Source organism: Eumetopias jubatus, unplaced genomic scaffold (assembly GCF_037043125.1).
Source record: "Eumetopias jubatus isolate StellerSeaLion01/CBP00866 unplaced genomic scaffold, mEumJub1_p1.0 scaffold_7, whole genome shotgun sequence".
Lineage (NCBI taxonomy): Eukaryota > Metazoa > Chordata > Mammalia > Carnivora > Otariidae > Eumetopias > Eumetopias jubatus.
The window spans coordinates 137,270,220-137,283,969 of NW_028274813.1; the positions used below are offsets into that span (position 1 = coordinate 137,270,220).

General features: G+C 42.3%; 1 protein-coding gene across 2 annotated transcripts; it reads right to left on the reverse strand.

Annotated features, from left to right (window-relative positions):
• Positions 1-1,931: 1,931 nt before the first annotated feature.
• TM2D3 (TM2 domain containing 3) lies at positions 1,932-13,438 on the reverse strand. Of its 2 annotated transcripts, XM_028122841.1 has the most exons (6): positions 13,322-13,438; positions 12,755-12,847; positions 11,015-11,172; positions 6,273-6,447; positions 4,157-4,232; positions 1,932-2,256 (listed from the first exon to the last, which is right to left on the reverse strand). In XM_028122841.1, exons 1-6 carry the CDS (start codon positions 13,410-13,412, stop codon positions 2,091-2,093), a joined length of 759 nt encoding a protein of 252 aa, XP_027978642.1. In that variant the 5' UTR covers positions 13,413-13,438; the 3' UTR covers positions 1,932-2,090. The 2 variants fall into 2 exon arrangements, with proteins under 2 accessions (XP_027978642.1, XP_027978643.1); XM_028122842.1 differs by lacking the exon at positions 12,755-12,847.
• Positions 13,439-13,750: the final 312 nt, after the last annotated feature.

A 13,750-nucleotide genomic window follows, 5' to 3' on the forward strand; every position in this document is an offset into this window, starting at 1 on the left:
TCTGGTGCCCTTGGGAAGTCTAGTTTTATTAGGTCTTTTTTTTAAGGGGCCATGTATGAGCTCATCATTCACAAATTTGTTTAAACTGCATTTGGAAATCTTTTCCTTTTCCTGCTAGTTCTCTTGTCACGGAGGTCATCAGCTCCACCAAATCCTGGATAGGAAGCATCTCTGATTTGCTTATAGTTTTTAGGTCCCCAAGACTATCCCCTTCTAAAAGTTTCTCAGGAATTAGAGCAATTTCATTTACACGTCTCCTTTCACGGATTCTGAACCTTTCAAACACTGGAACTTCATGACTGAGCTCAGGCCCCGAAGCCATAAAGATGCTCAACTGGCAAAGCAGGAGCTTCCTACTTCCTCCAAGGGCACTGAGTGCAGCCGGTGATTCCCATCACTTCCCCGGCTCCTCATGGGCTAGCTCAACAGGGCAATGTTGGTGAGTCTCTTCTGCATAGAGCTAATTACAGAGGAGATTCAGGGGAAATTTTTATATAGTTAGCAAAGGAGCCGTTTCCTTGTAGGAACAGAAGCCTACTAAAGAAATATCAGCTCAAGCCAGAGTCTCGTGTACCCATGACAGACGAGAACGTGTGTTTGCCCTGGAAAAGAAAGGTCCATGCAAACTAGGCTACTCCCATCTGAAGCACTGCCCATGCCCTGTGCCTCTGCTCATGTTCCTAGGAAAGAACCAGTTAACCTCAGCAGCTTCTAGAAATATAATGGAAACGTACCACCTAGTGACCAGGGCTGGAACTGTTACTCAACTAGAACGAGAAATCTCACCTGCAGAAGAGATTCTGAGCTTCAGGCCTTCTTAACTGGCAGGTTACTACACCAAAGTGGTTCAATTCCCCTGTAGTTTACAGGTAAACTATAATTAATAATCTTGTGAAGAAAAGATGCCTTTTCTTTCCATGAGATTTATGGGAACATGCTGAGAAATATAGCTTCTGGATCTGATAGGCTGGTTAAGCCTTCTAGCTATTAACACAGATGTTTAAAAAGTAATACTCAGATACTCTTAATTTGAAATAATGGTCTTTCTTTCCACGAAAGGGCCTACAACAGATTTATAAAGACTTGAAAACATTTCTCACACTGAAACACACCGTTTAACACTTCCACTGTGTGTCAATGAACCAGCCAATTATGAATATATGTTGAAATGGAGTAAGGCTCTGAAAAATAAGGATTTTACCCCAGTAAGAGTTATGATTACTCGATTCCATCCTAATACAGAAAACAGATCTATGTACTTCTTAAAGGAACCTGTCGTTTTATTAATTTTCCAGTACTCTTGCAAATATGTTACTAACAAAATTCAAACCAGAGCAACTACACACAAAAGTTGTGCAGTTTACTTCAAGCGTCATATATAAAGACCAGCCTACTGAGATAGTACACTGCAAAATGTACAGAGGGAAGGTTAGGTAGAGAACTTTATTTAGCTAAAGAATAGGGGCACCTGGGTGGCTTAGTCGTTAAGTGTCTGCCTTTGGCTCAGGTCATGATCCCAGGGTCCTGGGATCGAGCCCCACATCGGGCTCCCTGCTCAGCAGGAAGCCTGCTTCTCCCTCTCCCACTCCCCCTGATTGTGTTCCCTCTCTCGCTGTCTCTCTAATAAATAAATAAATAAAATCTTAAAAAAAAAAAGAATACAAACACGTTCCACTTTCTGCAAACATTAACTGAAAATCTTTTCAAGGCTGGAGATCCAAGTGACAAACTGACTTAATCTAAAACTAAAGTCACAGGAATTACGCAGATTTTCAATCACTGCAGCTTCTGTTCTAGTTAAGGGAGTTCATATTTTTTACACTTGATCTTAGCCAAAAGGCCAAGGAGTGATGAGTAAGTTTACATTTTTTCACAGAAAAAAATAAAGTTCAGGCAGATAAAAACAAATTCCAGATAAACATGGTTTGGTATTTTTTATTTTATTTATTTTTTAATTTTACCTTCATCAAGGCAGGCAAAGTACAGATGCTGTACATTAAAAACATACAAATACATTACTCACAGCACATCAATTCCTACGGGCAAAGAGACTCCTAAACACTGCTCCTCTCTGAAGCACATAACCACAGCTAAATGTACAAAGAGCCATCTGCCGGTCCCACGTAGCCAACGCCAATCAGCAGGACGTCTATCAGCGTCCATATCCCCAGGCCGCCGAAGCTGAAGAGCTTGCCAAGGCCTTCCCGCCACTGGCCCAGGTAGAAACGGTCGGCTCCAAACCCACCGAGGGTGACGCTGCAAGAGCAAACGGGTTACAGGGTGCGAGTCCATCAGCCACCCTCCATCCACAGCCAGCTGTGGCTCAATACTGGCATGAAGTCACACGTGTGAAAGGGCCTCAAACGACCACAATCCTTTGTAAGGACACAAATGCCTACTTCCCAAATTCACGACACCAAATAATCACAGGCAAGAAGACTGTTTAAATGTCAAAGGTAAACAAACAATTTTTAGCTGTGCTGAAATCTAATGGTTCCTCTTTCAAAGAAAAGTAAATCCATCTCATTGCTTTTTAGTCTTGAAAATGGCACATGTGGGAGAACAAAGCAGGGAGCCAGTCCAACAGAAAGGACACGAACATGGAGTCAGGAGGTGGGGTCACGAGACTGCCCCAGATCAAGTCGTCTGAACTCTGCCACGCATCTCCAAAAATGGAGTGTTAAGAACAAATGACTCTTAAGGTTCCTTCAAATTCCAAGACCTAACAATATTCAGACGACTTCTCATTGTACTTCTTTTAAGATTAAGGAACATTTCCAAACATATAAAAGAAAGTTGAAGACAATAGTACCCCCGACCCAGCTCCACCACTGATCAGCATGTGGCCAGTCCTGCAGCATCTGTACCCGCCCTGCCCCCATGCCAGAGTACTTGGAAGCAAACCCCCGATATTATCGCACTCAGTGAATATTCTGAAAGAAACTATGTTGAGCTCTGAAAAGAAAATGATGCTTACTTTTTAAAAGTCAAGTTGTAAAATGCACCACAGTAACTTAAGATGTGAACAATCAAGGGGGAGGTGGGTGACAGGTGTCCAGGAACAATCTCCAAAACTTTTCTGTAAGTCTCAAGTTATTCCAAAATAAAAAGTTTAAAAAAAAAAAAAGTCCATCGTTCATTTTCATTTGAACCACTGCTGACAAAGACGATGGCCAGTTATCAAATCTCATTTTTGTTGTATCAAATTTTCTACCTTGGACTATTCTTTTACTCTCCAGTTGGGCCTTCCCGCCAGGCAGGCTCTGCTCTGTCCCTCCCCAGCCCAAACCCTAAAGCAGTGCTCCTCAACAAGGAGCAACTTGGCAGTCTCTAAAGACATTTTTGATTATCACACCGTGGAGTGCTACCAGCATCTAGTTAGTAGAGTCCAGAAATGCTGCTAACCGCCCTGCTGGCCCCACAGCAAAGAACAATTTGGCCTGAATTTCAACCTCGACGAAGGCGAGAAACCCCTGACATGTCACGCTACAGGCCACAGGGTCTCGGGCTCTAGCGCCAAACCTTCAACTGTAGATGCCCCAACTTTTCAATTAGTGAATAATCAGCATCACACCTACCCTTCCCTCTGGGAGTAAGAATTGGTAGTTTTTTCCCCCAAACTGTTTAAAAGTCTTAACAAATTCAAGCATTAACATTCTTATGTTAAAATTATAAGTCCATAATTATCTCTGGATGGTGGAATTAGAGGTGATTTTTAATGTTTTATTTTATCTCAATTTTTCCAGTTTTTAGTATGGAGTATATGTTAGTTTTTATAATAAAGGAGGAAGTTACTAAAAACTACAAATCATAAACCTATCTATTTTAAACAGTGTATACCATTTTACTGACTCACATACACTCAGGATGGAAAACCCTGACTGGTTCTAATGATCTATAATAATAACTCAGTAAGGCATCTCTAAGGATGTGCAGACATCTTGGGAGAAAAGCAAACATCCTGCCATTAACGTCCACGAAGGTCCTGTTCTGATCATCTAAATAACTCCCTGCGGCTACATTTCCTAGGGCCTTCCTAACACATGTGAAAGAATCTAAGTGAAGGAGGAACTCAGCTGAGCTCAATGTATGGAAGATTCCACTGATCCCAACGAAATCTGAATGGCATCCTTTACTTACTAGTAGCCAAGCTTACCTCAGGGCCAGAGCAGTAGACCACTTATAACCTCCGGTCCAGTTGCAATACAGCATTTTTGGAAAAGTGCGGTTACCTGAAAAAAAGGGAAAACACTCTACATAGAAACAGGGGTATAAAAGTATTGTTACACAGAGACTAGTGGCCTTGTCATTTAAAATCTAAAAGTCAACTCTCTCTAAGATAAAGTTTGCTACAGTGACTAGTAAAAAGAAAGCCCTTACCATCTACAAACATACATTTAATGTTTAAATCAGTTAAGTAAGGGTTACAGCTCTAAGTATGTGAAGCTAACAAGACTTAGGTGAAGTTTAGGGCAAATAAGACAGTGTGGTCTTATTTATCAAACAGATAAATCAAGCAACGGGTAAAGGAGAGAGAGCCCAGCCCAGGCACACAGAAACGCCTCCTATGGGATGCAGGGCACACACAGACTGGCCTGGAAGAGTCCAGAGACAACTGGCTATCCATGTGGGATAAAAAGTAAACCTGAATCTACTTCATACCATATACCAAAACCAATTCCAGGTGGATTACAGACCTATGTGTGAAAGGCCAAACTTCCAACTTCTAGAAGAAAATATAGGAAATAAAAGGGCTATGAGTTGTATTAAAAAAAAGTCAAGCTCTATCCAAAAGATACCCCCAAAAGTGGGGGGAGGGGTAGTTAAAATCTGGGAAAGGGTTTTAGGGACACCAAAAGGTTATTATCCAAAATACAAAAGAATTCCCAGAAATCTTCAAGAAAAAGACAACATTTATGAATAGTAAGTATTGGAGAGCATGTGCATCAAGATCAGTTACGTATCAATGGTGGGAATGTAAACTGTTAAAAGCATTTTGGAAAATAATACATGCTAGAGAGTATAGGCCTGCACACATGCAACCAGGAGGTATGTGCAAAAACTCTAATACCAGCACAACCTGTAAGGGCAAAAAACTGTAAATAATCCAAATACACAGAACAGAGAAACTATGATACAATCTTACAGTGGATTATTATACAGAAGTAAAAAAAAAAATAATAAGACACACGGATCATCTTAGAGCCACAATGTTGAGAGGAAAAGAGGAAGGATAAGACCATAAACAGACTATTATTTTAGGTAAGTCTAAAACAAGCACTACTGAATAATGTATCATACTCTATCTTATTTTTACATGTGATACAAGGACACAAAATGTAAAGAAAAGCAAGTGGGATGATAAGAAAATTCATCTAAGGGTGGTTAGCTCTCGAGAGAAGCTAGGGCAAGCAGGTGCAGGAAAAGCACTCAGTTAGCTGTCATGGCATCCGACTGTTTTAGTCGGAAATTTGGGTAAAACGTTATTACTGTACATTATGCTTTATATCTTACACCTTGTTTCTTGTGTTATCATATCCTACATTTTTAAAAGATAAGAGAATTGCACATTTTCTGGGTGTTTTTTTTTTTTTTTAGTTCACTGAGTTTATTTTTTTATCTTTCAGTGGACACACAATGTTACATTAGTTTCAGGTGAACAACACAGGAAGTAATTCAACAACTATGTTATGCTATGCCGGCCACAAGCGTAGCTACCATCTGTCACCACTGAGTTTATTAATGAGGCTTGCTGTAACTAGAAAGTGCTAATAAATGTTTCTGATTAAACAATTTAAATTTAGGGTGCCTGTATGGCTCAGTCAGTTAAGCGCCTGACTCTTGGTTTCGGCTCAGGCTGTGATCTCACGGTGGTGGGAATGAGCCCTGCATCAGGCTCCATGCTCAGTGCAGTCAGCTTCAGATTCTTTCTCCTTCCGCCTCTGCCCCTCCCCACTCACTCTCCCCTTCTCTCAAATAAATAAAAATCTTAAAAATAAATAAATAAATAAATAGGGACACCGGGGTGGCTCAGTCAGTTAAGCGTCTGCCTTCGGCTCAGGTCTTGATCCCGGGGTCCTGGGATCGAGTCCCACACTGGCAGCCCGTTTTTCCCTCTGCCCCTCACCCTGATTGTGCTCTCTCTATCCAATAAATAAATAAACTCTTTAAATAAATAATGTAAATTTAACTCTCAAACTGCTAATTAAAGTTCCATATGTAAGCTTAAAGAAAAGTATTTTGCTCACGAATTTCCTTGAACTCCAACTCACCCAAGCAATGAATGTGGTCCCGCACGGTGCAATTGGCAGTGTAACGCTGCCTGGGGCAGGACACCGTCATGCAGCTGGTGGAATTGGAACACTCATAATCGGTTTCTGGAAGCTGCCAGCAAAACCTGCAAGTCATGTTGATGATAAAGTTCTTTTGGGATTTGAAGTCTTGATCCTGTACGCCAAAGGACAGAGAATGAATCAATCATAATAGTTTGTTAATATGTCAATAAAAATACAAGGCACAAAACTCCTACTAAAGGCCTTGTGAATAATACTAGCAGAAAGTGGGAGGAAAATAGGTACCAAACCAGTATGTACGCAAAATAAACGTACACAGTATGAGCCTTTCGTCATAAAAATATACACCCAAAAATATATATGCCTAAGGAAAAAAACCTACATAAATTTACATCAAAATAACAAAGGTTATTCCAGGATGGTAAGATTATTTTACCACTTTCACTTGGCTAAATTTTTCATAATTGAGCATGGGTACTTTTATAATACGAAAGGGAAAATGTATTTTATCAAGCCACAGAGCCACAGGGAGCTGGAAGCACAGACGACTACATGTGTTCAAGGTCACTGAGCTGCAAGTTATGCGCAGGACCCACAGTCCCCAACCCCAGTCTGACGCTCCTAGAAGTACAACACATGGACTGGCTGCCGAGTCTCAAATCCTCCCAAGTATCTCCACCGGAGCCCAGGACCTCCGGGCTGTGACTGCTGCTCACACCTCCACCCAGTATAATCAACCAACGGGTCGCCCCAGAAAATCACTCTCAACTTTGAAAGAGCCACATGTTGAGATTCAGCCAAGTGTTCATTGTTGGCGCTAAGCTTTTAAGACTGTAGATTTTTTTCACTTCAATTTAAAAAAACCATTATTTTGTTTTCTCTTGGAAGAGTAGCACATGCTGTGTGCTGCCCCTTTGGAAATTACAGGAAAAAAACTGGTAACCTCTCCAGAGAGAACTACTTTTAATCTTTCATTTTTAATTCCTATAATACAGATTTATGTAAGTGCAATTATACTGAAAGCATTTTGTATCCTTTTTTCCCCACTTGACATTATAATGTAATAGAGAGTTTTCAAAATCATTTTTAAATGATTTAAAATCATCTCTGGAAGTATAAATTTACTAATTTTTTTGATCAATGCAAAACTGCGGTTTATGAATGACATCCCAAACTGGGGAAGGCACCATTTGATTTAGGCAATAGTGTCTGAAACATCTGTGTATCTCTAGTGATGCACTGATAATGCACGCTTCTTATCAATTGTTTTTTAAACAACGCAGTCCGCGAATGTGGTACAGATTCCCAGACGAGACAGGAGCAAGGGGGAAGCTGGTCCTGTCTAGCCGTCGGCAGCCACTGCCCTCCCCAGCACCAAGCCCTGCTTAGCCTCTGGCCTTCCGGGGAATCTATTCTATGCATCAGTGCGTTTATGTCAGATATATTTCTTTTTTTAAATTTAACTTTCCCACTGATATTCACTTTTCACTGAATTCTGTAGCTATCAGTTAAGTATCTTGAGAGCTGCCTAGTTCTTTTTACTAGCTGCTACTTATTTCATTTCATACTGAATCATAAACAGTTCTCTCCTGGACATTAAGCTCGTTTTAAATCTTCTGCCCGGGTAACAACGCAGCTAAGAATATCCTTAGGCATATTTATTTGCATCCACGTACAGTATCTGTAAGATAAATTCCTAGATGTGGAATTGCTGGGTCAAAAGATATATACATCTTTAAGATTCACAGATGTGACAATTGCCTACAAGAGGCTGACCAATCTGCCCACCCACTAACAAGACAGAGGGTCCCTTATGTCCTCATGCACTCGGAGTGTTACCAAGCTTTTTTATTTGCCAGCCTGATAGGTTTAAAAATACATCCATTTACATTTCTTTAATTATGAGAAAAACTGAACATTTCTTCATATGCTGAAAGCCCATCCGTACTTCCTTTCCTGTGAACCATCTACTTATGTCCTCATACCATTTTTCTATAGCACTGTCATGTTTTTCTCCTTGGCTTTTAGGAAATCTTTATATATTATAGATATTAGTGCATTAGTTGTCACAGGTGTGAGAAATACTTTTTCCTAGTTTGCCACTGATCTTTTGCCTTTATGCTTTTTTAGGTCATTTTTAGCAGTCGAATGTATCAATTCTTTTACGGCTTCTAAGTTTTATTTCATATTTAGAAAAATATTTCCTACTTTTGAGATTATAGCATAACAATCAAGCTTTCTTTGCTTAATTTGTGGCTTCATTTTATTATATTAAATTTCTGATCTCTCTGAATTTATTTGGGACAAGAGAGGGATTCCACTTTTATCCCCAGAGCAACCCGGGCATCCCAGCACTGACTGAATCCATCTTCTCTCTGGAGAGGTATAGACTCCCTCAAAAGCTTATATATAGTAAAAAGATGTTACCTTTCCCTCTGTGAAACAGCTGTCATTACTAAGAACCCAGAACCCATTGGAAGAAATTACACCTGCTTCAGATACACTAGCAGTCTGATAGCTTCTCCAAGGAACGCAAAACATTTCTGACAAGCACACTTCCAGCGGACATCAAGTGGAGCAGGAGTGATAGGACATGGCAGGGGATGCAGGGTTTTTACATTTATTTCTATAAAAGAATCCAGGTGAGATTCCCTTAGCCTGGTAGTTCTTAATTCAGCATGTCTGGAGAAGGACTAGAAGAGTTCATTTTTTGGCCAGTTAAGTTCAAAATAAGAGGGGGCAGGGAGGCACCTGAGTGCATGCACGTGCAGATGAGAGAAAATAAGCATCAGCACGCTTACACGGGGACGGTGGTGGATGATTCCTTCCTGAAATGGTAACTTATTTACCAAGAAGAGACCCTACAGATCTTCGTAAAATAAATAAACACACGCGAATTGCCCTGGCTCACCAGGCAACAGCAGTCCCAGGACCCATGTCTGCAGGCAGTCCATTCATGTTTTTACTGCTCTCCACTTTCAAGAACAGACCACACTCTCTTGGGGCAGACTTCCAAGTCCTACACCTGAGGACGGGGCACCTGTGATTTGACAGGACTCAGGGCCACTGGCCAGGAGAGGAGGCAGGTGATGTGAAAGCTCCTGGAGGAGGAGGAGAGAAAAAAGTCCCGCCCAGGACACATCTCAGCCAGGGGCTGAGCACGGCACCAGGCACCATGACTGAGGAGTCCAGAAACTTCCCTTAAGCTTTGTAACTTCTCTCTACCTTTGTTATTTTTCCTATCTTCTGCTATTTCCTACTAAATGAAACAGTTTATTTAGGAAACATCTAAAGAAGGAAGAAACTGAGAATCCTGTCTCACCCAGTAACCAGTGCTGGGAGTGAACATCAAAGCTGCTGAGGCAAACCACAAAGGAGGCTAATTCTGGAAGAGTTCCCCCGGAGGTCAGAGTTCTCCCATTTTTCACGAAGTACCTACTCACTGTCAGACCTATGAGGTAACATTTTTTATTTTTACGTTGGAGTACAGCTGATACCCAATGTTATGTTACTTTCAGGTGGGGAGAACATTTTTAAAAGCCTTCAAATTAGTAAGTTTCCCCATTAGGTAATTAGGGAGAATACAGTATTTAAGATTAAGCAACAAAGACTAATAATTCAAGGGCAGTCACGAACACCATCTAGCACCTACACTCAATTTTCCGGTGTGCTGATACAAGATATAAAACGGCAATACTTAAGTTTTATGAAAACTAAGTTGAGACACTGACAGCACAAAATCTTATTTCCCCTTTGAAGAGAAGCCTTCCCTGCTCCCTCTCTGATACTAGACTTCATCAGGAAAATTACAGAAAGAGTGCAAGGGTGTAAGAAACTTTCCAGTCTAGCCCTCCACAGACCAAGTTCCAAAGACTGAAGGGGCAAGGTACCCTGTTCAAGTGACAGAAATGCTAGGACTGCCAAGTCAAAAGCAATCTGCAAGAGAGGACACGGTATAGAATCTGTTTCTTCCTCTTCAACCATTTCCCAAAAGTAGGGTTCCACGGAAACACTTTAGAAAAAGCTGTTCTGGGCCCATCTGCTCATTTCCCTCATTTGACAAGAGACAGATTAGTAAGTCACCCAGCTAGCTATGGCAGGGCCAAGACTAAAACACTACTTCATTACTCCTTTCTACTCTTCCTCTCACCCAGAGAGTAGCCCCAAACAAGGGAGTGTGTAATAATTTTAACCTGGTCCAGTTGTTAAAAAATGCAGATACCTGAGTCTCCCTGCCCTGTTCGCGTTTAGCAGGCCAGGGGCTGGCTCCAGAGTGATTCTAATGGCAGCCAGAGTCAAGCAGCTTGGAAGCAGGTATCCCTAGAGCACTCTATGGAACACCCAACTATGAAAGCCTTCCTAGGCCTCTTCCTGTCTGTCAAAATATCAGGAGATGGGATATAGGTGTGATAACTGTAATAGGGTGTTTTCTAATAGGCAACAGTGCACATGAGCCTTTTCTATTTCTGACTTTCTGTTAGGAGTCTGATAGTTGCCCCAATTTCGTTTGTCAAGAAATTGCCATCTGTACCCTGGCAACCAAACCTCACTTGGAAAGGAAAGTTTCAGTCTTCTGATCATATTGTCTTTGTTCCTAAAATATGACTTGCGGAATGCAGAGCGCTTTCTTTCAGGATTTCCCCCACAGTCAAGTCTAAACTGTACTTAGAACTTGAGGTTTACAGTGAGTTCATTTAAAATTAGTAAGTTGCAGTACTTACAACACAGGTGACGGAAGGTTTGACTGTGCAGTCAAAGGTGACAGGCTTGCCATAGACACAGGAGAAATTTGTCTTGCATTCTACACAGTCTGCAGGAAGTCTGCTACACAAACCATTACTTGGACACTTCATCACATAAGGTGGGATATCAGTACTTTCTGTGAAAAATAAGAGAGATGCTTATTCTCATATAATACTGATCAGCATCACAGAAGAAAACAATTTCCTGCAGGGTAAGGGACACGATTGCCAGTGATGAAATGCTGCACTGGAATGGAAAATGTCAGGGCTGGAATCAGAGACACCTGCAATTAAAGCAAGGGGCTGCCACCAAGCTGTGTGACCTGGTCCAAGAGTTCAACAGCTAAGTAAAAAGAATTTAATTACTGCCCCCCAAATGAGCATGAAAATCAAAGGTACTTATGTACATACAATGTATACACAAAGCTAGGTGTAAGTTTGGGCCTCAAAAAAATCTACTCTGTAACAAGATGAAAAATTAAGACTTGGAGAGGGTAAGATTTGTTCATGATCACAAAGTGACAAAACTGGAACCACGACCCAAATCTCTGTTTCTAATCCAATATTCTTTTCATCTGAATTCACTGATTTGGTAATTACGACACTGACCCTCCAACTGAATCAATCAGTACAACAGGGTACCAACTTTAAAAATGTTCTCTGTCATTATTCCACACTGGTACTTCAAAAAGCCATAATTTGCTAGTACCACTTACAGTTTTATACTACCAAAGTTCAAGAGAGTTCTCCATATATTAATAACTTGTTTGGTGGGTTATAATTTTTTTTCCCAGCCAACCTTCCCAGGAGTACAATATGTTTTTATCAATTAAGAGAGGATCATTTGCAAGTATACTTGGGGGAGGAAGAGACGCTTTCAAAAACATCCAAAGGAATAAAAAATTCTTGTGCTTTCTCTATAATTTGTGTTTTAAATTCAAGTATGCTCCTGTCTTGTAGTAGTCTTAACAACCAAATAACAATCAGTAAAATACCTCTGCCAGTTTCAATTCATTGAAATAATGGAACTTTAAAGGGATGAACTATAGAGACAAAGGTTCTGCTTAGCGAAACACACTAAGACTCATTTAAAACTGATCCTACTTAAAGTCCCTGGATTATGTAGTCAATTCTACTTTTCTTTTCTTTTATTCTGATTACTCTTGTGGCTGGAAGTTGGACACTTAGAAATCACAAAGCCAAAATGACTTTAGAGGGCCAGGCTAACTTCACCACCTAAAAGATGAGTAAAGTGATGCTGAAGGGGTGAATAATATGCTCAAGCTCCCAGAAGCTCAACCAGACCTAGTGTCCAAGTCTTAATCTGTCTGTGATCCTTCCATTTCACACAGCCCTGGGAGGAGCCTCTAATGTCCAACATCAGGAATGGGGCTTAAGAAGAAAAAGAAAATTTCTGAAGGGAAAGAAGCACTGGTTGAAGGTGATCTTGATGAACGAGGCGGAAAAATAATAAAGAGATAGAAATGAGGACTGTGGAACTGGAAAAAGAGATGAGGCTGGAACTGGTACTGCAATATCAAGACAGTCTACAGAAAAACATCTGTGTATCTGTCTTTAGTTCACAGTATCTGTCTTTAGTTCACATAACCTAAAATACAATAAAAATTTCAAAAAAAACTGTAAAGTTATTTTATCTAAGAAGAAAGAAACCACTAGATATAAATATACAGATTTACTAGAATAGAAAATGTCTAGTACCTGCTGCCCTGGGAACTACTGTGAAAGTACGTGTTGGGCCCGGATCCTTTATTGACTGAGCCAGCGGCTGCGACTGCTCTAAATTTAAGGATCCTACAATTAGAGAAACATGTTATCCTGGGATATGAAAACCTTGGTTTGTGTGGTTAAGACGCAAGGTCCACACCAGGCCAATAAATGCTCATGAAAACCTCACAGCTTGACTGCCCAGAAAACTAAACAAAGAAACGCCAAAGGGGTCGACACCAATGCGGATCGATAGGCTACTAGGGAACAAAGCGTGGTCTCGGGTTCCAGGTCCGCTTCCCCGGCCGAGACCCCAACCCTCGGTCCCCCGTTCCAGGGCTCATCAGCCGAGCTCCGAGGCTCTGGGGTTCTTGAGCGGAGGGACGGCCGCGGAGCGGGCGGTCAGGACCCCCCAGACCCGGCTGCAGCGACCTGCTGCCCCGCGCCCCGCACTCAGTCTCCGCCCTCCGCCAGCGGGCCTAGCGCGGACGCTTCCCGCAGCTCCCGGGGGCCTCGCTACCGCTCAGCCCGACCCCGCGTGGACTCTGGCCTTTAACTCACCCCCGCCGGACAAGATGTAGAACTGGAAGAGGAAGAGCAGCACCCGGCAGAAGCGGCACAGGGCCTGCAGCATGACCGCCGCAGCCGCCATGTCGCCGGCGCGCGCACATCCGGGCCGCGAGGCGGGACTAGGCAAAGGGGCGGGGCCCCGGCGCGCGCCGTAGGGGCGTGTGCAGGCGCGTCCTCGGGGAGCCCAGGGCGCAGGCGCGCGGCCGGCTCCGCGTGGGTTCTCCAGAGCCTCCCGGGCCGCCCTCCCGGCAGCTGGGGTGGACGTGTGGTGGCCGCGACCCTGTGAGGTTGTTTGGCTCCCCAGAGTTCCCCCGGACGAGGCGCTCACTTCTCCTTCCATGGCTAGCGACTGGGAAGGGTCACCGGGACCGAAATTCACACCTGAAGTGGCTGCAATCAGAGGCGGGCAGATTGGGGAAG